Here is a 23,815-nt window from a genome sequence, read left to right as displayed (position 1 = left end):
TTAGATATTGGGTTTCACTATGTAAAGCGCTTTGAGTCACTAGAAAAAAGCGCTATATAAATATAATTCACTTCACTTCACAAAATGGAGGAGGCTGATTTCAATACCGGTAATTTGAAATCGCATAAAGGGAAGAAGATTTAAGAGCTATTCAGTAGGATTTAAGGTCCAAGCTTACATCACACTCAAATTTTTACTGCATGCCTTTGGTAAGTGCCGGAGTGAGAAGAGGATTTAAAATAATTAGCGCATGCTTACTTTTACCGCATGCCTTTGGTAAGCGCAGGAGTGAGAAGAGGTTTTAAATTAATTCAAGGAAATTATATACATATATATTTATATACAATATATATATAAATAAAGCTAGAATTCACTGAAAGTCAAATATTTCTTATATATATATGAAATACTTGACTCTTAACAACGCCCCCCACCTCCCGAAATCGTAGGTCTGAAGGTTGGCAAGTATGATAATAATTATATTTAAAGATTATGGCTTGGATGGATACGGCCTAAAAAGGTTTAAGGATTTTCAAAAATGATGAATGGATTTGTGAAGGGCTTGAGTAAGACTGGAGTGTGCAGCCTTCACTGCAGTCCACTTCCTGAAAACAACACAAAGTTCTCCTGGATTCCCTTTATTATGAATATATTGAAGCACATGCGTGTTCCCAAGTAATGAGGTCTTCTTTAGTCTGTAAGGACAAATATTGCAACACAACACAAAAAGTACCTTTCAACTTCTACTAAGTATTTCCCCAGATTGTGGCCTGTGGGTTAGTGGAGGTCAGACCTCCAAGACTTGTTGTAACTTTACCTGGACAAACATGACTCTTGTCATCCTACCTTCTGTTTGGTGTGATGTCTTCATTAGAGGTGTGACCACACACAGATCCCACATCTTATTGTCTTTTTACAGCTACAAGGCTGGCCAGCATATGGAAGATAAAACAAGATGGAGGCCATAATATAATGTAGTAATTTTTATGATAGCTTCAAATTCATTACAAATATATATATATGGTAACACATATTCACCTTAATTACTTGCTTATTAACATGCAAATTAGTAACATATTGGCTCTTAAAGGCCTACTGAAAGCCACTACTACCGACCACACAGTCTAATAATTTATATATCAATGATGAAATATTAACATTGCAACACATGACAATACGGCCTTTTTAGTTTACTAAATTGCAATTTTAAATTTCGCGCAGAAGTATCATGCGGTAACATAACGCGTGTGCGTGACGTCACGCATTGTAGAGGACATTCAGTCCCAGCACCATTCACAGCTATAAGTCGTCTGTTTTTATCGCAGAATTCCAGAGTATCTGTGTTGCTGAATCTTTTGCAATTTGTTCAATGAATAATGGAGACGTCATAGAAGAAAGCTGTAGGTGGGAAGCGGTGAATTGCGGCCGCATTTAGCAACACAAACACAGCCGGTGTTTCCTTGTTTACATTCCCAAAAGATGACGGTGAAGTTTTACTATGGAACAGAGCAGTCAAGCGAACACGGTTGGATTGGACCACACACACAAAGTACAGTGTATTATGCAGCGATCATTTCGAAAGATCATGTTTCGAAGAGGGTCCCTTGCGAAGGGCAGAGATGGGCATCGCCACCACCCGTCGACTGGTGCTGAAGAAAGGTGCGGGGCCGACCTTCAGGTTGTACAGGTACGACCATATAATCTCACTAAAACACTAGTAACGCAATAAGCAGATAAGGGATTTTCCAGAATGATCCTAGTAAATTTGTCTAACATCTGAATCGCTCCCACTGTATAGTCTTTTTTTTCTAGTTCTTCACTCTCACTTTCCTCATCCACGAATCTTTCATCCTCACGCAAATTAATGGGGAAGTCGTTGCTTTCTAGGTCCGAATCGCTCTCGCTGCTGGTGGCCATGATTGTAAACAATGTTCAGATGTGAGGAGCTCCACAACCCGTGACGTCACACGCACATCGTCTGCTACTTCCGGTACAGGCAAGGCTTTTTTATTAGCGACCAAAAGTTGCGAACTTTATCGTCGATGTTCTCTACTAAATCCTTTCAGCAAAAATATGGCAATATCGCGAAATGATCAAGTATGACACATAGAATGGACCTGCTATCCCCGTTTAAATAAGAACATCCCATTTCAGTAGGCCTCTAATTAGTCATTATTAAGTACTTATTAATGCCTTATTCTGAAGGGCTTTATTGTACAAGAAGCAAGCCATTAACTAAGAGTCTTCCCTCAATAAAACCTCAGAATTATTATTAGTAACCCTAACATTAAGCCTAATATGTTGCCCTAGTATGCAAATAACTCTGAATTAAGTCTTTGTTAATTTAATAAGCAATTAATTAATTGTGAATATGTTCCCCATACTAAAGTGTTAGCATATATATATACACATACATATATATGCATATGTATATATATATATATACACATACATATATATATATATATATATATATATATATATACACATACATATATATGTGTGTATATAAATGCGTATATATGTGTATGTATATATATATGTATATATATATATGTATATGTATATATACATATATATATATATATATATATATATATATATATGTATTTGTATATAATATTTGTGGGTGGCATTGTCTCAAATGGCGTCCTTATGTTAGCTTTTGCAGGAGAGCTTTGTCAAAGAAAGAAAAAAAAAAGGTTTCACCACACATCTTAAAATTAAACCCGGATGTACACTTGCAATGAACTATTGTGGGATGGAAGTTTCAAGTAACAAAACAAGACTGCCAAGACTCATAATGACGTCATCTCATTAAGGACAGCTGTGTAAAAAAAAAAAGGCTTCACTACACATCTTAAAATGAAAGACGAGCCAACTCCACTATTGCGGACCTCTGACATGTGAAATAGCACAATATAATAATCCAACAACACAACACAAGAGCTCTAGCAGACACCATGCACTCTCTGCAGTTAAGTCAGCCACCAACCACCATCTTCCTTCTTGGACTGGTTGAGGTCTTTTAGGCCACAAACCTCGGAAAGGCTTGATTAGTGCTAGGAGTTGTTGATCAGTAGAGGTTTGGCCATCTCCAGGATGTCCAGGTTAGGGTCCAAGGACCTGCCCAGACCTTCCAGCACCATGATGGCCAGGACCATGGATGCAAAGTTACTCTCCAGCTTCACCTGGACCAGAGGAAAAGGTCAGGAGTCATGGAAGAAAGATGGCGGTGGTGTTTATTACCTTGTGTTTGATGAGGAGACCGAAGACTCTGGACAGCAAGTCGGCGACTTGGATCTGCAACACAAACCATCCGATGGAGACACTTTCGCTTCTATGTTTACCAACAACAACAACAACACATCAACAAACCTTTCTATCATTGCAAATCATTTTCAACCCATATTCAGTTGAATTATGCAAATAATCATTAACTTTAGAATTTGATGCCAGCAACACGTAACAAAGAAGTTGGGAAAGGTGGCAAGAAATACTGATAAAGTTGAGGAATGCTCATCAAACACTTATTTTGAACATCCCACAGGTGTGCAGGCTAATTGGGAACAGGTGGGTGCCATGATTGGTTATAAAAACAGCTTCCCAAAAAATGCTCAGTCTTTCACAAGAAAGGATGGGGCGAGGTACACCCCTTTGTCCACAACTGCGTGAGCAAATAGTCAAACAGTTTAAGAACAACGTTTCTCAAAGGGCAATTGCAAGAAATTTAGGGATTTTAACATCTACGCTCCATAATGTCATCATATGTTTCGGAGAATCTGGGGAAATCACTCCACGTAAGCGGCATGGCTGGAAACCAACATTGAATGACCGTGACCCTCGATCCCTCAGACGGCACTGTATCAAAAACCGACATCAATCTCTAAAGGATATCACCACATGGGTTCAGGAACACTTCAGAAAACCACTTTCACTAAATACAGTTGGTCGCTACATTTGTAAGTGCAAGTTAAAGCTCTACTATGCAAAGCGAAAGCCATTCATCAACAACACCCAGAAACGCCGCCGGCTTCGCTGGGCCTAAGCTCATCTAAGATGGACTGATGCAAAGTGGAAAAGTGTTCTGTGGTCTGACGAGTCCACATTTCAGTTTTTTGGGGGAAACTGTGGACGTTTGTCCTCCGGATCAAAGAGGAAAAGAACCATCCGGATTGTTATAGGCACAAAGCTGAAAATCCAGCATCTGTGATGGTATGGGGGTCCATTAGTGCCCAAGGCATGGCTAACTTACACATCTGTGAAGGCACCATTAATGCTGAAAGGTCCATACAGGTTTTGGAGCAACATATGTTGCCGTCCAAGCAATGTATTATGGACGCCCCTGCTTATTTCAGAAAGAAAATGCCAAGCTACATGTTACAACAGTGTGGCTTCGTAGTAAAAAAGTGTGGGTACTAGACTAGTCCGCCTGCAGTCCAGTTCTGTCTCCCATCGAAAATGTGTGGCGCATTATGAAGTGTAAAATACGACCGCGGAGACCCTGGACTGTTGAAGTTCTACATAAAACAAGCATGGGAAAGAATTCCACTTTCAAGTCTTCAACAATTAGTTTTCTCAGTTCCCAAACGTTTATTGAGTGTTGTTAAAAGAAAAGGTGATGTAACACAGTGGTGTACATGCCCTTTCCCAACTACTTTGGCACATGTTGCATCCATGAAATTCTAAGTTAATTATTATTAGCAAAAAAAAAAATTACAATTTTATGAGTTTGAACCTCAAATATGTTGTCTTTGTAGTGCATTCAATTGAATAAGGGTTGAAAATGATATTGCAAATCATTGTATTCCGTTTATATTTACATCTAACACAATTTCCCAACTCATATGGAAACGGGGTTTGTACAATCAGTGATGATCACTAAGTTTATGGGATGGCCTTTTGAAGCAGAGTGTTAATTAGCTTTGGCCACAATTCATCAAATACACTCATGATGCAATAAGTTGAATATTGCAGACATATTTTGTTACTGGATACTTCTTAATAGGCTTTATATGTGTAGCTAAATGCAAATAGAATTATCTGATACTTCAGATGAGTTTCACACTTCATTATTGTTCAATTAAGGACACTTATTACCTACACGTAGATCATGTGCTATTGTGTGCTTAGCTGTTGTGCAGCTGCTCGTCGCCTCTAGCCTACCATATTTACCTTTTGCAAATGACTGAAATAGAAGAAAAGACTTATTGGGAGGACATTCAGATGCTAACTGTCCAGCTTTGCACAAGTAAACACACTGCAGGGTTGCTTGTATCGCACATGATATCACACACCAGTAAACATGCAGCAGCATTACTTGTATCACACATGATATCACACCAGTAAACACGCTGCAGGGTTGCTTGTATCACACATGATATCACACACCAGTAAAGATGCAGCAGCATTACTTGTATCACACATATCACACACCAGTAAACACGCTGCAGGGTTGCTTGTATCGCACATGATATCACACACCAGTAAACATGCTGCAGGGTTGCTTGTATTGCACATATCACACACAAGTAAACACGCTGCAGGGTTGCTTGTATCGCACATGATATCCCACACCATTAAACACGCTGCAGCGTTGCTTGTATCACATGATATCACACACAAGAAAACAAGCTGCATGATTACCTGTATCGGACATGATATCACACACAAGTAAACACGCTGTAAGACTGCTTGTATCACACATAACATCACACACAAGTAACAACGCTGCAGGATTGTTTGCATTGCACATGATATCACACACCAGTAAACATGCAGCAGCATTGCTTGTATCACATGATATCACACACAAGTAAACACGCCGCAGGATTACCTGTATCGTACATGATATCACACATCAGTAAACACGCTGCAGGACTGCTTGTATTGATATACTCCGATACTTGTTTTTTTCCCTGGTATGGGACCAATACTGGGAAGCGTGGTTTAAAAAGTACACGTGGTGCTAAAGCCGACAGACATGGCGTCTAGTGAGGGAAATGAGCAAGGCACCTTTCCAAGAGACAGCGTGTTGCTGAGGGCGCCATCCACCAGCTCCGCCATCTCCTTCTTGAAGCGCGGCACATCCTTGCACTCGCTGGCGCGGGCGTGGTGCAGGATCAACTCCGCCACGCGGTCGCCCTGGCGGGACAAAAGCCGCTCACAACGCTGTCGCCTTGGGGTGTGCGGGCGAGGTGTACCTGTCGCAGCACCACGGCGGTGAAGACGGCCTTGAAGTTGGCCAGGTCGTCCTTCTTGAGGCGGGCCACGATGCCGGCGTCCAGCAGCACCAGCTTGAAGGGACTGGGCCGGGGTCTCAAGCTGACCACCACCGTGTCCCACAAGTCTGTGAGTGTGGTCAGACCCGGGTCTGTGGGGCCGGCAGCCGGGCTGCTGCTTTGCACCAGGATGTTGCCTGGGTGGAGGTCGCCGTGAACAAAGTTGTCCACGAAGATCTGGAAGAGGAATGGACAACTTTAATAATGATTTGGAGTACAGGAGAAAGTAGAAAAGGGGTCACCAACGCGGTGCCCGCGGGCACCAGGTCGCCCGTAAGGACCAGATGAGTCGCCCGCTGGCCTGTTCTAAAAATAGCTCAAATAGCAGCACTTACCAGTGAGCTGCCTCTATTTTTTAAAATTGTGTTTATTTAATAGCAAGCTGGTCTTGCTTTGCTCGACATTTTTAATTCTAAAAGAGAAAAAGCTCAAATAGAATTTGAAAATCCAAGAAAATATTTTAAAGACTTGGTCTTCACTTGTTTAAATAAATTCATGTATTTTTTTAACTTTGCTTCTTATAACTTTCAGAAAGACAATTTTAGAGAAAAAATACAACCTTAAAAATGATTTTAGGATTTTTACACACATATACCTTTTTACCTTTTATATTCCTTCCTTTTCTTTCCTGACAATTTAAATCAATGTTCAAGTATTTCTTTTATTGTAAAGAATAATAAATACATTTTAATTAAATTCTTCATTTTAGCTTCTGTTTTTTCGACAAAGAATATTTGTGAAATATTTCTTCAAACTTATGATTAAAATTCAATTTGGCAAATCTAGAAAATCTGTAGAATCAAATTTAAATCTTATTTCAAAGTCTTGAATTTCTTTTTAAAATGTTTGTTCTGGAGAATCTAGAAGAAAAAAAAATGTGTCTTTGTTAGAAATATAGCTTGGTCCAATTCGTTATATATTCTAACAAAGTGCAAATTGGATTTTAACCTATTTAAAACATGTCATCAAAATTCTAAAATTAATCTTAATCAGGAAAAATTACTAATGTTCCATAAATTTTTTTTTAAAGTTTTTCAAAAAGATTCGAATCAGCTCGTTTTTATCTTAATTTTTTTCGGTTGAATTTTGAATTTTAAAGAGTCGAAATTGAAGATAAACTATGTTTCAAAATGTTTTTTTCATTTTTTTCCTGTTCTCTCCTCTTTTAAGCCGTTCAATTAAGTGTTTTTTACATCATTTATTCTCTACAAAAAAACATCCGTAAAAGGAAAAAAAATGTATGACGGAATGACTGACAGAAATACCCATTTTTGATATACATATATATATATAGTTTTATTTATTAAAGGTAAATTGAGCAAATTGGCTATTTCTAGCAATTTATTTAAGTGTGTATCAAACTGGTAGCCCTTCGCATTAATCAGTACCCAAGAAGTAGCTCTTGGTTTCAAAAAGGTTGGAGACCCCTGCAGTAGAAAATGGATGCATGGTAGACCCCTGAAACAGTAAGCTGCTGGCTACTGCCATCTTGTGGACTTAGTAGCACACTACATGAATAGGTGTCGCGCGCTTGTGTGACAAGTTTATACGTCGGATAAAGACAAGTCAAAATATAACAGCGGTTAGTTCATCATTGCGTGAATCAGTGCTTCTTTAAATAGCAGCTGTCAGTTGTAGTTCACTTGTCCACCACTTGGGGCAGTAAAGACAATATTAAATTAAAGCATGCCACCGCCACCCAAGCCCAGATAAGCGGTAGAAGATGGATGGATGGATTATTACACAGAGAAAAAGTTGTATACACATGTGTTATACATCAGTCTCATAGTAATAACAGTTGTAAAGTGGCTTGGGCATGTTATAAGGACGCCTTGGTGCTGCCATTTTGAGACTAATGCATGGTGAATGTAATAATGCAGTTGTTGTATTGAAGCGGGAATAGCGAACTTCCTGTTGATTTTAGTTGGGAATGGTCAGTGTATGAAATATAGGTCTCAGTGAGACCTATATTGAGGTTTTTGTTTCATGTGTGTATGACAGTCCTACAGTTTTGTCTGAGCAGAAAGCCGCCATTTTGTGACAACAGCAGCAGCGCGATGGTTCTTTGCGGGCTCATAAAATCCAAACCGGGGTAGTAATTAAAACTTTAACTTTTAATCCGAAGGGTTCAATCTCTCTTCTGTGCTTATTTGAAGCCGAAACGACAAACGGCCTCAGAGAAATAATGTTTGAAAAAAAGCGACATTTTTTAGCCAACTTTTGTATTGAAGTGGAAATTGCAAACTTCCTGTTGATTTTAGCCGGGGGATGTGAGTGTATGAAATATAGGTCTAACTGAGACCTACATATAGGTTTTTGTTTCATGTTTCTACAATGTACCTACATATAGGTTTTGTTTCATGTTTCTACGACGTTCCTACTGGAAGTTATAGGCAGTTTTGTCTGTTTTCTTCCTAGGGGGCGCTAGAGCGCAATTTTGAGTTTTGGGGTTTGGTTTTTTGATTAGATCGCAATTTTCGCCAGTCCTGATGTGTGTTTCAAATTTGGTGAGTTTTGAAGCATGTTAAGAGGGTCAAATTACAGCACAAAGAGGCAGCGGTATAATAATAAATAATAATAATAAAACCTTAGAAATTCAATAGGGTCCTCTGTCCCAAAGGGACATCGGTCCCTAATTAAAGCTGCAAGCAGCGATGGACGGGACCGCTTTGGCTGCTGCCCCCGCGACCCAAGCCCAGATAAGCGGTAGAAGATGGATGGATGGATTATTAAACAGAGAAAAAGTTGTATACAGATGTGTTATACATCAGTCTCATAGTAATAACAGTTGTAAAGTTGCTTGGGCATTTTATAAGGACACCTTGGTGTCGCCATTTTGAGACTCTAATGCATGGTGAATGTAATGCAGTTGTTGTATTGAAGCGGGAATAGCAAACTTCCTGTTGATTTTAGTTGGGGGCAGTCAGTGTATGAAATATAGGTCTCAGTGAGACCTACATTGATGTTTCTGTTTCATGTGTGTATGACAGTCCTACAGTTTTGTCTGAGCAGAAAGCCACCATTTTGTGACAGCAGCAGCGCAATGGTTCTTTGCGGGCTCATAAAATCCAAACCGGGGGAGTAATAAATACTGATAAAGTTGAGAAATGCTCATCAAACACTTATTTGGAACATCCCTCAGGTGTGCAGGCTCATTGGGAACAGTTGGGGGCTGTGACTGGATATGAAAACAGTTTACCCCAAAAATGCTCAGTCTTTCACAAGAAGGATGGGGCGAGGTACACCCCTTTGTCCACAACTGCGTGAGCAAATAGTCAAACAGTTTAAGAACAACGTTTCTCAAAGTGCAATTGTAAGAAATTTAGGGATTTTATCATCTAAGATCCGTAATATCATCAAATGGTTCAGAGAATCTGGAGAAATCACTCCACGTAAGCGACATGGCCGGAAACCAACATTGAATGACCGTGACCTTCGATCCCTCAGACGGCACTGTGTCAAAAACCGACATCAATCTCTAAAGGATATCACCACATGGGCTCAGGCACACTTCAGAAATCCTCTCACTAAATACAGTTCGTCGCTACATCTGTAAGTGAAAGTTAAAGCTCTACTATGCAAAGCAAAATCCATTTATAAACAACATCCAGAAACGCCGCTGGCTTCTCTGGACCCGAGATCATCTAAGATGGACTGATACAAAGTGGAAAAGTGTTCTGTGGTCTAACAAGTCCACATTTCAAATTGTGTTTGGAAATATTCGACATCGTGTCATTCGGACCAAAGAGGAAGCGAACCATCCAGACTGTTATCGACGCAAAGTTCAAAAGCCAGCATCTTTGATGGTATGGGGGTGCATTAGTGCCCAAGGCATGGGTAACTTACACATCTGTGAAGGCACCATTCATGCTGAAAGGTACATACAGGTTTTGGAACAACAATATTCTGCCATCTAAGCCCCGTCTTTTTCATGGACGCCCCTGCTTATTTCAGCAAGACAATGCCAAGCCACATTCAGCTCTTGTTTCAACAGCGTGACTTCGTAAAAAAAGAGTGCGGGTTCTTTCCTGGCCCGACTTCAGTCCAGACCTGTCTCCCATCGAAAATCTGTGGCACATAATGAAGCGTAAAATACGACAGCGGAGACCCCGGACTACTGAACGACTGAAGCTCTACATAAAACAAGAATGGGAAAGAATTCCACTTTCAAGGCTTCAACAATTAGTTTCCTCAGTTCCCAAACGTTTATTGAGTGTTGTTGAAAGAAAAGGTGATGTAACACAGTGGTGAACATGCCCTCTCCCAACTACTTTGGCACGTGTTGCAGCCAAGAAATTCTAAGTTAATTATTATTTGCAAAAAGAAATTAAGTTTATGAGTTTGAACATCAAATGTCTTGTCTTTGTAGCATATTTAACTGAATATGGGTTGAAAAGGATTTGCAAATCATTGTATTCCATTTGTATTTACATCTAACACAATTTCCCAACTCATATGGAAACGGGGTTTGTACTTTGTGCTAATGTTATTATTATGTTGTGTGAGTATTCCTGGAAGTAATTATACAAGATATGTATGTAATTATACACTTAACAGTGTTTGTCCTTACAGACAACGTGAATGTCAACATTAATTGATGAAGATTACTTTACAGCGTTGTTTTAAAAGACACAAACAGCAGCTGTGATAAACGGAACAAAGTTTAGAGAAAACCTTTTATTTTTAAATAAAGTATTTGACAAATCCTGCGATGAGATGGCGACTTGTCCAGGGTGTACCCCGCCTTCCGCCCAATTGTAGCTGAGATAGGCGCCAGCGCCCACCACAACCCCAAAAGGGAATAAGCGGTAGAAATGGATGGATGGATGGATATTTGACAAATGAACATCTTATGAAGACATTTTAGGAAGTAAATATCTTTTGTATGCAAAAAAATGTTATATTTTGCTAATTTCATTATGTGTTGTATTGTTGATAAATAATAATTATTATAACTGAGTGATTATTGAAGCCTTTTTTTCTTTCTGCTCCTTTTCACACACGTGTTTTTTCTAAATTCATTTTATTTTAATATTACTATTGTTTTTTTTCAGAGGACAATACCGTATTGGAGATGCTATTTTGTGAGAGTTGTGTAAATAGAGACTACCGGTAAGTTGTTTCAATGAAATGAAAATATATTTTTTTCTAACATGTGGGAAATGAGCAACTAAGAAGTTGCCTACAGCCACAGCTGTTAATTACAACAAGGTGTCATACTTCACCTTTAGTAACAAGGCTATTGCCAAACTAATGGTTTAAAAATAGAAGTTTGTTGTCACCATTTTCAGCAGCGTGTCCACACCCATCCTGGCGATCCTTTGCTTCACTGCCTGAGGAATCTGCTCTTTCAGGAAGTTGGAGATGGGCTCGCTCTCCTGCCAAAGAATAACGTGGCGTGTCACCTTGACATTTTCCCTTTGCACGCTTCATCACTCACCTCAAAGGTTTCAACCAAAATAGTCCTGGTGACAAAAGGCCGTAGTGGGGTGGGAAACTTGACGTAGTCCACCTGCTGGAAGTTCTGCCGGAAGAGCTCCATGTTCTTGGCCTCGAAGCGAAGGTCAATCTGGAACACAGTGAGCTGTTTGACTTGACGAGACGATTAGTTTTTCTTTGCTTTGCCTTATTTTGTTGTCCAATGACATCACCTCAGAGGAAACATGGCACGTGAAAGGCCTACTGAAATGAGATTTTTTTTATTCAAACGGGGATAGCAGGTCCATTCTATATGTCATACTTGATCATTTCGCGATATTGCCATATTTTTCCTGAAAGGATTTAGTAAAGAACATCGACGATAAAGTTTGCAACTTTTGGTCGCTAATAAAAAGCCTTGCCTGTACCGGAAGTAGCAGACGATGTGCGCATGACATCACGGGTTGTAGAGCTCCTCACATCTGAACATTGTTTACAATCATGGCCACCAGCAGTGAGAGCGATTCGGACCGAGAAGACGATGATTTCCCCATTAATTTGAGCGAGGATGAAAGATCCGTGGATGAGGAAAGTGAGAGTGAAGGACTGGGGGAAAAAAAAGACGAGAGCAGTGGGAGCGATTCAGATGTTATTAGACACATTTACTAGGATAATTCTGGAAAATCCATTATCTACTTATTGTGTTACTAGTGTTTTAGTGGGATTATGTACATTAAAGTCGGAGGGGTGTGGCCACGGGTGTGGTGACCGGCAGTGTCTTTGAGGGGAAGCCACGTTTCTCGACGAGGCGAAGCAGAGGCAGCCGGTCGGGCCGGGCTGAGCTTTTTTTTCCCTCCACGGTGGAAGCATCCCACGTTCGGGGGCGGCCGGTCAGTGCAGGCAAGAGAGTCGCAGCTGCCTCTTTGACAGGTGCACGAGGAACGACGCAAGCTCCGCTCATGTCTAAGGTAAGAGCCGACTTATTACCACAATTTTCTCACCGAAACCTGCCGGTTGACATGTGGTAGAGAATCATGTACGCTTGACCGCTCTGTTCCATAGTAGATCTTCACCTACGAGAATGTAAACAAGGAAACACCGGCTGTGTTTGTGTTGCTAAAGGCAGCCGCAATACACCGCTTCCCACCTACATCTTTCTTCTTTGACGTCTCCATTATTAATTGAACAAATTGCAAAAGATTCAGCAACACAGATGTCCAAATTACTGTGTAATTATGCGATTAAAGCAGACGACTTATAGCTGGGATCGGTGCTGGTACAAAATGTCCGCTACAATCCGTGACGTCTCGTACGCGTCATCATACCGCGACTTTTTCAGCAGGATAATTCGCGCAAAATTTAAAATTGCCATTTCGTAAACTAAAAAGGCTGTATTGGCATGTGTTGCAATGTTAATATTTCATCATTGATATACAAACTATCAGACTGCGTGGTCGGCAGTAGTGGGTTTCAGTAGGCCTTTAAGTCTTTTTTTGTCATCACGCAGCTTTTTACACATCAACAATTGCGATGTGAAGTCAATACACCGCCTACCACTTCCTTGCATCCACCACATGTCATCAAAGGGGGTTTTTATCATGGCTGTAGTTTGACCCTGGAACAGATTATTTCAATTGATATCATTTCCTAAGCATATTTGTTCTTTTTAATCACAGCTAATCACCTTGAAAGTGCCACTGTGTTCCTTACATACTCTGTCGTTCACATACGTCAAAGCAGTGGTTCTCAAACTGCGGTAAGCTTAAGAATCACTTAAATATTCAAACACGGTGTTACTGTTCTAACTGTGTGTAATATTACAGTGGCCATAAATATTAAATATAAACTTTGCCTTGTTTATAATGAAAATTGAGGCCTACTACACTACTGTATTTTAATGTTGTCTTTATGGTGGTACTTAATGAATACTTAGGTCTACTACACTATTGTATTTAATGTTGTCATTATGGTGGTACTTGATGAATACTTAGGTCTACTACAATATTGTATTTAATGTTGTCATTATGGTGGTACTTAATGAATACTTAGGTCTACTTGACTACTATATTTAATGTTGTCATTATGGTGGTATTTAATGAATACTTAGGTCTACTACACTACTCTATTTATTGTTGTCATTATGGTGGTACTTAATGAATACTTAGGTCTACTACACTACTGTATTTAATGTTGTCATTATGGTGGTACTTAATGAATACTTAGGTCTACTTGACTACTGTATTTAATGTTGTCATCATGGTGGTATTTAATGAATACTTAGGTCTACTACACTACTCTATTTATTGTTGTCATTATGGTGGTACTTAATGAATACTTAGGTCTACTACACTACTGTATTTAATGTTGTCATTATGGTGGTACTTAATGAATACTTAGGTCTACTACACTATTGTATTTAATGTTGTCACTATGGTGGTACTTGATGAATACTTAGGTCTACTACAATATTGTATTTAATGTTGTCATTATGGTGGTACTTAATGAATACTTAGGTCTACTTGACTACTGTATTTAATGTTGTCATGATGGTGGTATTTAATGAATACTTAGGTCTACTACACTACTCTATTTATTGTTGTCATTTTGGTGGTACTTAATGAATACTTAGGTCTACGACACTACTGTATTTAATGTTGTCATTATGGTGGTACTTAATGAATACTTAGGTCTACTTGACTACTGTATTTAATGTTGTCATCATGGTGGTATTTAATGAATACTTAGGTCTACTACACTACTCTATTTATTGTTGTCATTATGGTGGTACTTAATGAATACTTAGGTCTACTACACTATTGTATTTAATGTTGTCATTATGGTGGTACTTAAAGAACAATTAGGTCTACTACACTACTGTATTTAATGTTGTCATTATGGTGGTACTTAATGAATACTTAGGTCCACAAGATTAATGTATTTATATTATTGTCATTATGGTGGTACTTAATGAATACTTAGGTCTATTACACTACTGTATTTAATGTTGTCATTATGGTGGTACTTAATGAATACTTAGGTCTACTACACTACTGTATCTAATGTTGTCATTATGGTGGTACTTAATGAATACTTAGGTCTACTACACTACTGTATTTATTGTTGTCATTATGGTGGTACTTAATGAATACTTAGGTCTACTACACTACTCTATTTAATGTTGTCATATATGGTGGTACTTAATGAATACTTAGGTCTACTACACTACTCTATTTAATGTTGTCATAATGGTGGTGCTTGATGAATACTTAGGTGTACTACACTATTGTATTTAATGTTGTCATTATGGTGGTACTTAATGAATACTTAGGTCTACTACACTACTCTATTTAATGTTGTCATAATGGTGGTGCTTGATGAATACTTAGGTGTACTACACTACTGTATTTAATGTTGTCATTATGGTGGTACTTAATGAATACTTAGGTCTACTACACTACTGTATCTAATGTTGTCATTATGGTGGTACTTAATGAATACTTAGGTCTACTACACTACTGTATTTATTGTTGTCATTATGGTGGTACTTAATGAATACTTAGGTCTACTACACTACTCTATTTAATGTTGTCATATATGGTGGTACTTAATGAATACTTAGGTCTACTACACTACTCTATTTAATGTTGTCATAATGGTGGTGCTTGATGAATACTTAGGTGTACTACACTATTGTATTTAATGTTGTCATTATGGTGGTACTTGATGAATACTTAGGTCTACTACACTACTGTATTTAATGTTGTCATTATGGTGGTACTTGATGAATACTTAGGTCTACTACACTACTGTATTTAATGTTGTTATTATGGTGGTACTTGATGAATACTTAGGTCTACTACACTACTGTATTTAATGTTGTCATTATGGTGGTAATTGATGAATACTTAGGTCTACTTGACTACTGTATTTTAATGTTGTCATTATGGTGGTACTTAATGAATGTGCTCATTTAATGTATTTGATTTTTCCTTCTTTGTATCTGCACTGCAACCACAATGTGGGGTAACTAAAGTCTATTGGATTCTAACACACTTTGCCTGCCAGAGAATAAGAAGATGGAGTATGAGGGCTCATTCGTGTTGCGTACTTTTATATTTAGTGAGCCATTGTCAGAAAAGCGGTTAGTCTAGTGGAGACTCTGATATAAAAGCAAGTATTGCTCCTCTCCAACAGTAAATGCTGTTTTACCTTGTCTAAAAGCAACTGCAAAAAGAAGCTAGTAAGAAATATGTATTTTAATGTTTTTACTCACCTCCGTCAGCGATTTCAATGCCACAAATAGATTGCAGTCACTGACACATGCACCGTTTTTGTAGTTCGGCCTACCTGTTTGGTCATGAGCGTCTCAAACTCCTGGACTATCTCGCACAAGCTGAGCCACTTGAGTCCGGGCAGGCAGTGCAGGAGCCAACTGGCGGCCTTCATCAGCAGCAGGTCCATCTCCACCTGCCTTTTGATGCCTGGGTGGACCACCTTAGCAACAACAAGATACAAACCCCGTTTCCATATGAATTGGGAAATTGTGTTAGATGTAAATATAAACAGAATACAATGATTTGCAAATCATTTTCAACCCATATTCAGTTGAATATGCTACAAAGACAACATATTTGATGTTCAAACTAAAAACACTTTTTGCAAATAATCATTAACTTTAGAATTTGATGCCAGCAACACGTGACAAAGAAGTTGAGAAAGGTGGCAATAAATACTGATAAAGTTGAGGAATTCTCGTCAAAACACTTATTTGGAACATCTCACAGGTGTGCAGGCTAATTGGGAACAGGTGGGTGCCATGATTGGGTATAAAAGCAGCTTCCGTGAAATGCTCAGTCATTCACAAACAAGGATTGGGAAACGGTCACCACTTTGTGAACAAATGCGGGAGGAAATTGTCAAACAGTTTAAGAACAACATTTCTCAACGGGCTATTGCAAGAAATTTAGGAATTTCACCATCTACGGTCCGTAATACCATCAAAAGGTTCAGAGAATCTGGAGAAATCACTGCACGTAAGTGATGATATAATGGACCTTTGTTCCCTCAGGCGGTACTGCATCAAAAAGCGTCATCAGTGTGTAAAGAATATCACCACATGGGCTCAGGAACACTTCAGAAAACCACTGTCAGTAACTACAGTTTGTCGCTACTTCTGTAAGTGCAAGTTAAAACTACTATGCAATGCCAAAGCCATTTATCAACAACACCCAGAAACCCTGCCAGCTTCGCTGGGCCCAAGTTCATCTAAGTGGAAAAGTGTTCTGTGGTCTGACGAGTCCACATTTCAAATAGTTTTTTTGGAAACGGTGAACGTTGTGTCTTCCGGACCAAAGAGGAAAGGAACAATCAGGATAGTTCTAGGTGCAAAGTTGAAAAGTCAGCATCTGTAATGGTATGGGGGTGTATTAGTGCCCAAGGCATGGGTAACTTACACATCTGGGAAGGCACCATTAATGCTGAATGGTACATACTTGTTTTGGAGCTACATATGTTGCCATCCAAGCAACGTTATCATAAATGCCCTTGCTTATTTCTGCAAGACAATGCCAAGTCACTTGTTACAACAGCGTGGCTTCATAGTAAAAGAGTGTGGGTACTAGACTGGCTTGCCTGTAGTCCAGACTTGTTTCCCAATGAAAATGTGTGGCGCATTATGAAGCCTAAATAACGACAACGGAGACCCCGGACTGTTGAACAACTTAAGCTGTACATAAAACAAGAATGGGAAAGAATTCCACCAGAAAAGCTTCAACAGTGTGTCTCCTTAGTTCCCAAAGGTTTATTGAGTGTTGTTAAAAGAAAAGGTGATGAAACACAGTGGTGAACATGCCTTTTCCCAACTACTTTGGCACGTGTTGCAGCCATGAAATTCTAAGTTAATTATTATTTGCAAAAAAAAATAAAGTTTATGAGTTTGAACATCAAATGTCTTGTCTTTGTAGTGCATTCAACTGAATATGGGTTGAAAAGGATTTGCAAATCATTGTATTCCGTTTATATTTACATCTAACACAATTTTCCAACTCATATGGAATCGGGATTTGTACATAAGGACAAATAACATCGGGTTAGTGTTTGCTGAACTCACTTTGATAGCGACAGGTATCAAGTGATCTTTCTGGGAGATGTTTTGCTCATGCTGCCCCTGATCCACCTCCTTGTTCCCCTTCCAGAGATTCCACAGAGAGCTCACCACTCCTCCCAAACCAGGAATCTCCCACGCTTCCAGAAGGTCCTCTTTATCCAACTCCTCCACCAGCGTCTTGAAGGCCGGGTCTTCCACCTGGTCCTTCTTGGCCCAGCCTTGGTACACCTGAGCCACACACCCTGAACCCACTGGCTCTTTGCTCTGGAAGGTGAGAACCTTCCTCCATTGCTCCCCGAAGGCCCTCCTGAGACACTGTTTGGTATGAGCCCAGGGATGGGGGCGCACCTTCACGTGGAGCCTGGAGAAGCGGTCGCAGAACTCCTCCGAAAAAATGTCCCGCCTGGTGCTGGCCCACTGGCCCAGCTTGATGAAGGCGGCACCGGAGCTTTCCGTCACCCACAGCAGGGCGTCCAGCCAGACGGAAGCCCAGCCAGTGGAGAGCAGAACTAAGGGGGAGAGGAGGAGAATGGGTCCAAATTTCAGGAGCAGGACTAACGCACGCAGTCCCAGGTGGAGGAGGAAGACCAGTTTGTGAACTTGGACTTTGATGAGGGAATTCTTCTTGACGGTGGCTGGCGCCAGAGAGGCTGCTTGGCATTTCGCCACCAAGGATGATGTGCCCCAGCACAACAATGCAACCTTGGGGATGTTTATCAAGAGCTGCCTTCTCTTCACCAGGTAACTACTAACTAGTCTGCTTCTCTGGACCAGGTGACACCTGTTGCAACTAACCAGTCTGCTTCTGCTGAAAATGGCTGCTTTTTGGAAGGTGGACCTCAAGTTTAGAAGAACGTGTCTCGCTCCAAACATTACCACTGCCATCATGACATGTGCCTCTAATCCAGGGGTCACCAACGCAAGTAGCCTGTAAGGACCAGATAAGTCGCCCGCTGGCCTGTTCTAAAAATACCTCAAATAGCAGCACTTACCAGTGAGCTGCCTCTATTTTTTAAATTTGATTTATTTACTAGCAAGCCGGTCTCGCTTTGCTCGACATTTTTAATTCTAAGAGAGACAAAACGCAAATAGAATTGGAAAATCCAAGGTTATATTTTAGACTTGGTCTTCCTTTGTTTAAATATAATCATTTTTTTTTTTACTTTGCTTCTTATAACTTTCAGAAAGACAATTTTAGAGAAAAAATTCAACCTTAAAAATGATTTTAGGATTTTTTAAGAAATATACCTTTTTACCTTTTAAATTCCTTCCTCTTCTTTCCTGACCATTTAAATCAATGTTCAACTATTTTTTGTTGTTGTAAAGAATGATGAATACATTTTAATTTGGCGACTTGTCCAGGGTGTACCCCGCCTTCCGCCCGATTGTAGCTGAGATAGGCGCCAGCGCCCCCCGCGACCCCAAAAGGGAATAAGGGGTAGAAAATGAATGGATGGATTTTAGCTTCTGTTTTTTCGACGATGAATATTTGTGAAATATTTCTTCAAACTTATGATTAAAATAAAAAAAAATATTCTGGCAAATCTAGAAAATCTGTAGAATCAAATTTAAATCTTATTTCAAAGTCTTTTGAATTTTGTTTAAAATTTTTGTTCTGGAAAATCTAGAAGAAATAATGATTTGTCTTTGTTGGATATATAGCTTAGTCCAATTTGTTATATATTCTAACAAAGTGCAGATTGGATTTTAGCCTATTTAAAACATGCCATTAAAATTCTAAAATTAATCTTAATCAGGAAAAATTGCTAATGATGTTCCATAAATTATTTTTTTTATTTTTTTCAAAAAGCTTCGAATTAGTTGGTTTTTCTTTTCTTTTTTTTCGGTTGAATTTTTAATTTTAAAGAGTCGAAATTGGAGATAAACTAAGTTTTCTCCTCTTTTAAACCGTTCAATTGACTGTTTTTTTGATCATGTATTCTCTACAAAAAAACCCTTCCGTATAAGGAAAAAGAATGTACGACGGAATGAGACAGAAATACCCTTTTTTCTTATACATATAAATATATATATATTTAGAATTATTTATTAAAGGTAAATTGAGCAAATTGTCTATTTCTGGCAATTTATTGAAGTGTGTATCAAACTGGTAGCCCTTGGCATGAAGTAGCTCTTGGTTTCGAAAAGGTTGGTGACCCCTGCTTTAAACTATTTCAAGACGTCAACGTTATTTGTCTTGTAGCAAAGCTACATGCTACGTGCTACACATTACTTCACTGTCAACCTACTCGAAAAACTACAATGGAATGAAAATAGCATATCTGCCTTGGAAGTTCCTGTCGGCTGAAAAGTTATTTCTTCCACGAAGTTTTCATATTCCTGATGTTTATTTTCCACAACAACACGGCAGGGATGCGGCTTTACTTCCGGGTGTGTGACGTCACGCCACGACGATCACGTGGTTGTTTTTAAAGCAACACGGCTTCCACAATAGATTCATTAAAGCAGTGGCCCCCAACCTTTTTGTATCCGCGGACCGGTCAATCTCTAATAATTTGTCATGAAAAAGGGACGTTTTTGTCATGAAAAAGGGAGTTTTTTTGTGGTTGGTGCACAATTTGTAAGTGTATATTGTGTTTTTATGTTGATTTAATAAAAAAAAAATATATATATATTTTTTTTTTTAATAAAAAAATATTCTGCGGCCCGGTACCAATCGGGCCACCGCCCAGGTGGTTGGGGACCACTGCATTAAAGCAGTGTTGTTCAACCTTTTTTGAGCTAAGGCACAATTTTTTTAATTGAAAAAATGTCGAGGCACACCACCAGCAGAAAAATGTTTAAAAAATTAAACTCAACAGCACGTATTGACAATAAAAAGATGTTTTGCCAAGTGTTGGATAAGAATTCAAACCATAACCAAGCATGCATGACTTTAGCTCTTGTCTCAAAGTACTGTCACATCACGCCGTGACATATTTGGAGTTTTTTGGTGTCTTCTTGTGTTTCATGTTAGTTCTTGTCTTGCGCTCCTATTTCCGGGGGGTTTTCTTCTTTGGTTGGTATTTTCAATCAATCAATCAATCAATCAATGTTTATTTATATAGCCCCAAATCACAAATGTCTCAAAGGACTGCACAAATCATTACGACTACGACATCCTCGGAAGAACCCACAAAAGGGCAAGGAAAACTCACACCCAGTGGGCAGGGAGAATTCACATCCAGTGGGACGCCAGTGACAATGCTGACTATGAGAAACCTTGGAGAGGACCTCAGATGTGGGCAACCCCCCCCCCCCCCCCCTCTCTAGGGGACCGAAAGCAATGGATGTCGAGCGGGTCTAACATGATACTGTGAAAGTTCAATCCATAGTGGCTCAGTTCAAAGCGGATCCAAGACAGCAGCGAGAGTCCCGTCCACAGGAAACCATCCCAAGCGGAGGCGGATCAGCAGCGTAGAGATGTCCCCAACCGATACACAGGCGAGCGGTCCATCCTGGGTCCCGACGAGCGGTCCATCCTGGGTCTCGACTCTGGACGGCCAGTACTTCATCCATGGTCATCGGACCGGACCCCCTCCACAACTTCCTGTAGAAGTTTCCTGTCTTCCTTGAGGGCTATTCCGTGCACCTTTGACCGATCAAGACTATTTGAGTTGTCGCTATCCTTCTTTGTGGGGACTTTGTTGATTGTCATGTCATGTTCGGATGTACTTTGTGGACGCTGTCCGCTCCACACGCAGTAAGTCTTTGCTGTCGTCCAGCATTCTGTTTTTGTTCACTTTGCAGCCAATTCAGTTTTAGTTCCGTTTAGCATACCCTTTTCTTAGCGGCACACGCCTTCTTTTTATTTTAGGTTTAAGCATTAAACACCTTTTTACCTGCACACTGCCACCCGCTGTTGTCTGCATATTGTGATCATGACAAACATCTATAAAGCAATTAACTACCTGATATGGAAGATTACATGGTTACGCTGCCAAGCTCTAGACAGCACAGACACTCAACAACGGCACATTTGCGGAATGTAATTACTGGTTAGAAAAAAATATTTTTAACCCAATTAGGTGAAATGAGATAATATCTCACAGCACACTACTGTGCCGCGGCACAGTGGTTGAAAAACACTGCATTAAAGCAGATATGTCCAAACTTTTTCCACAGAGGGCCGCACACAGAAAAATTTAAGCATGCGGGGGCCATTTTGATATTTTTCATTTTTAAACCATAACAAAATATATGGATTTTTTTTTTATAATCCTTAGGGCTCCTGGGGAGCATAGAGGGTCTAAGTCACTAAAATGTTAAAAATAAGTCAAATTATTTTTATTACTTTTTATTTAATTCTTACAGTAAATCTCTATACCAACTTGAGGTTGATATAAAGTAAAACAAATAAGGTTTTATGCCTTATCTGTCAAAGACAACTTTGTTTTTTATAGCAAAACTGAAATATGCAGTATTTATATCAGGGGTCACCAACCTTTTTGAAAGCAAGAGCTATTTCTTGGGTACTGATTAATGCGAAGGGCAACCAGTTTGATACACACTTAAAAAAACTGCCAGAAATAGCCAATTTGCTCAATTTACCTTTAATAAATAAATCTATACAAAAAAATTGGTATTTCTGTCTGTCATTCCGTCGTATATTTTTTTTCCTTTAGCGAAAGGTTTTTTGTAGAGAATAAATGATGAAAAAAACATTTAATTGAACGGTTTAAAAGAGGAGAAAACAGGAAAAAAAAATTCAAAATTCAACCAAAAAGAAGAAGAGAAAAACTAGTAAATTTGAATCTTTTTGAAAAAAAAAAAAAAAACTATTTATGGAACATCATTAGTAATTTTTCCTGATTAAGATTAATTTTAGAATTTTGATGACATGTTTTAAATAGGTTAAAATCCAATCTGCACTTTGTTAGAATATATAACAAATTGGACCAAGCTATAGTTCTAACAAAGACAAATCCATTATTTTTTCTAGATTTTCCAGAACAAAATTTTTAAAAGAAATTCAAAAGACTTTGAAATAAGATTTAAATTTGATTACACAGATTTTCTAGATTTGCCAGAATAATATTTTGTATTTTAATCCTAATAAGTTTGAAGAAATATTTCACAAATATTCTTCATCGAAAAAACAGAAGCTAAAATGAAGAATTAAATTAAAATTTATTTATTATTCCTTACAATAATAAAAAAAACTTGAACATTCATTTAAATTGTCAGGAAAGAAGAGGAAGGAATTTAAAAGGTAAAAAGGTACATGTGTTTAAAAATCCTAAAATCATTTGTAAGGTTGTATTTTTTTCCTCTAAAATTGTCTTTCTGAAAGTTATAAGAAGCAAAGTAAAAAAAAGAAATCAATTTATTTAAACAAGTGAAGACCAAGTCTTTAAAATATTTTCTTGGATTTTCAAATTCTATTTGAGTTTTTTCTCTTACAATTAAAAATGTCGAGGCAGCTCACTGGTAAGTGCTGCTATTTGAGCTATTTTTAGAACAGGCCAGCGGGCAACTCATCTGGTCCTTCGGGCGACCTGGTGCCCGCAGGCACTGTCACGCCAAATTTCTTCCCCCCTACAGAGACCCGCCCCCCATTTACTTCCGGGCTCATGATTAATACAGACGTTTTGTTAACGCTATATTATAAAAATATAACACTATATTATAAAAATATAACGCTATATTATAAAAATACAGACGTTTTGTTAACGCTATATTATAAAAAAAAATAAAAAACAATTTACAAACACAAGCTATGGGATGACTCATTTACTTCCTGGGTCACGTTTCCTCTTATGTCATCCCATAGCTTGTGTTTGTAAATTATTTATTTTGTATTTTAGTGTTAACAAAACGTCTGTATTTGTATAATATAGCGTTATATTTTTATAATATAGCGTTAACAAAACGTCTGTATTAATCATGACCCCGGAAGTAGATAGGGGGAAGGTTTTTGTAATGAGAAGAAATTTGGCGTGAGCTCCCTCAAGTGTTAGAGCGTGAGGTGACGACGCATGCGCCTTTATGGTAGGTTACAAACTTCCTC

At 38.8% G+C, this 23,815-nt stretch overlaps 1 protein-coding gene across 1 annotated transcript; it reads right to left on the bottom strand.

The window, feature by feature from the left end:
• Nucleotides 1–622: 622 nt before the first annotated feature.
• Nucleotides 623–20,225, bottom strand: adck2 (aarF domain containing kinase 2). The gene is made up of 8 exons (XM_061916883.1): nucleotides 17,809–20,225; nucleotides 16,047–16,193; nucleotides 11,722–11,850; nucleotides 11,564–11,659; nucleotides 6,204–6,458; nucleotides 6,016–6,144; nucleotides 3,250–3,303; nucleotides 623–3,191 (listed from the first exon to the last, which is right to left on the bottom strand). The coding sequence occupies exons 1-8, from the start codon at nucleotides 18,691–18,693 to the stop codon at nucleotides 3,063–3,065; spliced, it is 1,824 nt and encodes a 607-aa protein (XP_061772867.1). The 5' UTR covers nucleotides 18,694–20,225; the 3' UTR covers nucleotides 623–3,062.
• Nucleotides 20,226–23,815: the final 3,590 nt, after the last annotated feature.

The sequence above is a fragment of the Nerophis ophidion genome, linkage group LG12, assembly GCF_033978795.1.
Source record: "Nerophis ophidion isolate RoL-2023_Sa linkage group LG12, RoL_Noph_v1.0, whole genome shotgun sequence".
Taxonomy (NCBI): domain Eukaryota; kingdom Metazoa; phylum Chordata; class Actinopteri; order Syngnathiformes; family Syngnathidae; genus Nerophis; species Nerophis ophidion.
This window is presented reverse-complemented; position numbering and strand designations above follow the sequence as displayed.

Coding starts and splice junctions, on each gene's coding strand:
- adck2 (XM_061916883.1), bottom strand. CDS start 18,693: ATGATGGCAGTGGTAATGTTTGGAGCGAGACACGTTCTTCTAAACTTG. Junction 6,459..11,563: donor TGGACACGCTGCTGAAAATG/GTGACAACAAAC, acceptor TTCCTCTTCCAG/ATCTTCGTGGACAACTTTGT. Junction 3,304..6,015: donor ACACGCTGTCTCTTGGAAAG/GTGCCTTGCTCA, acceptor TTTGTGTTGCAG/ATCCAAGTCGCCGACTTGCT.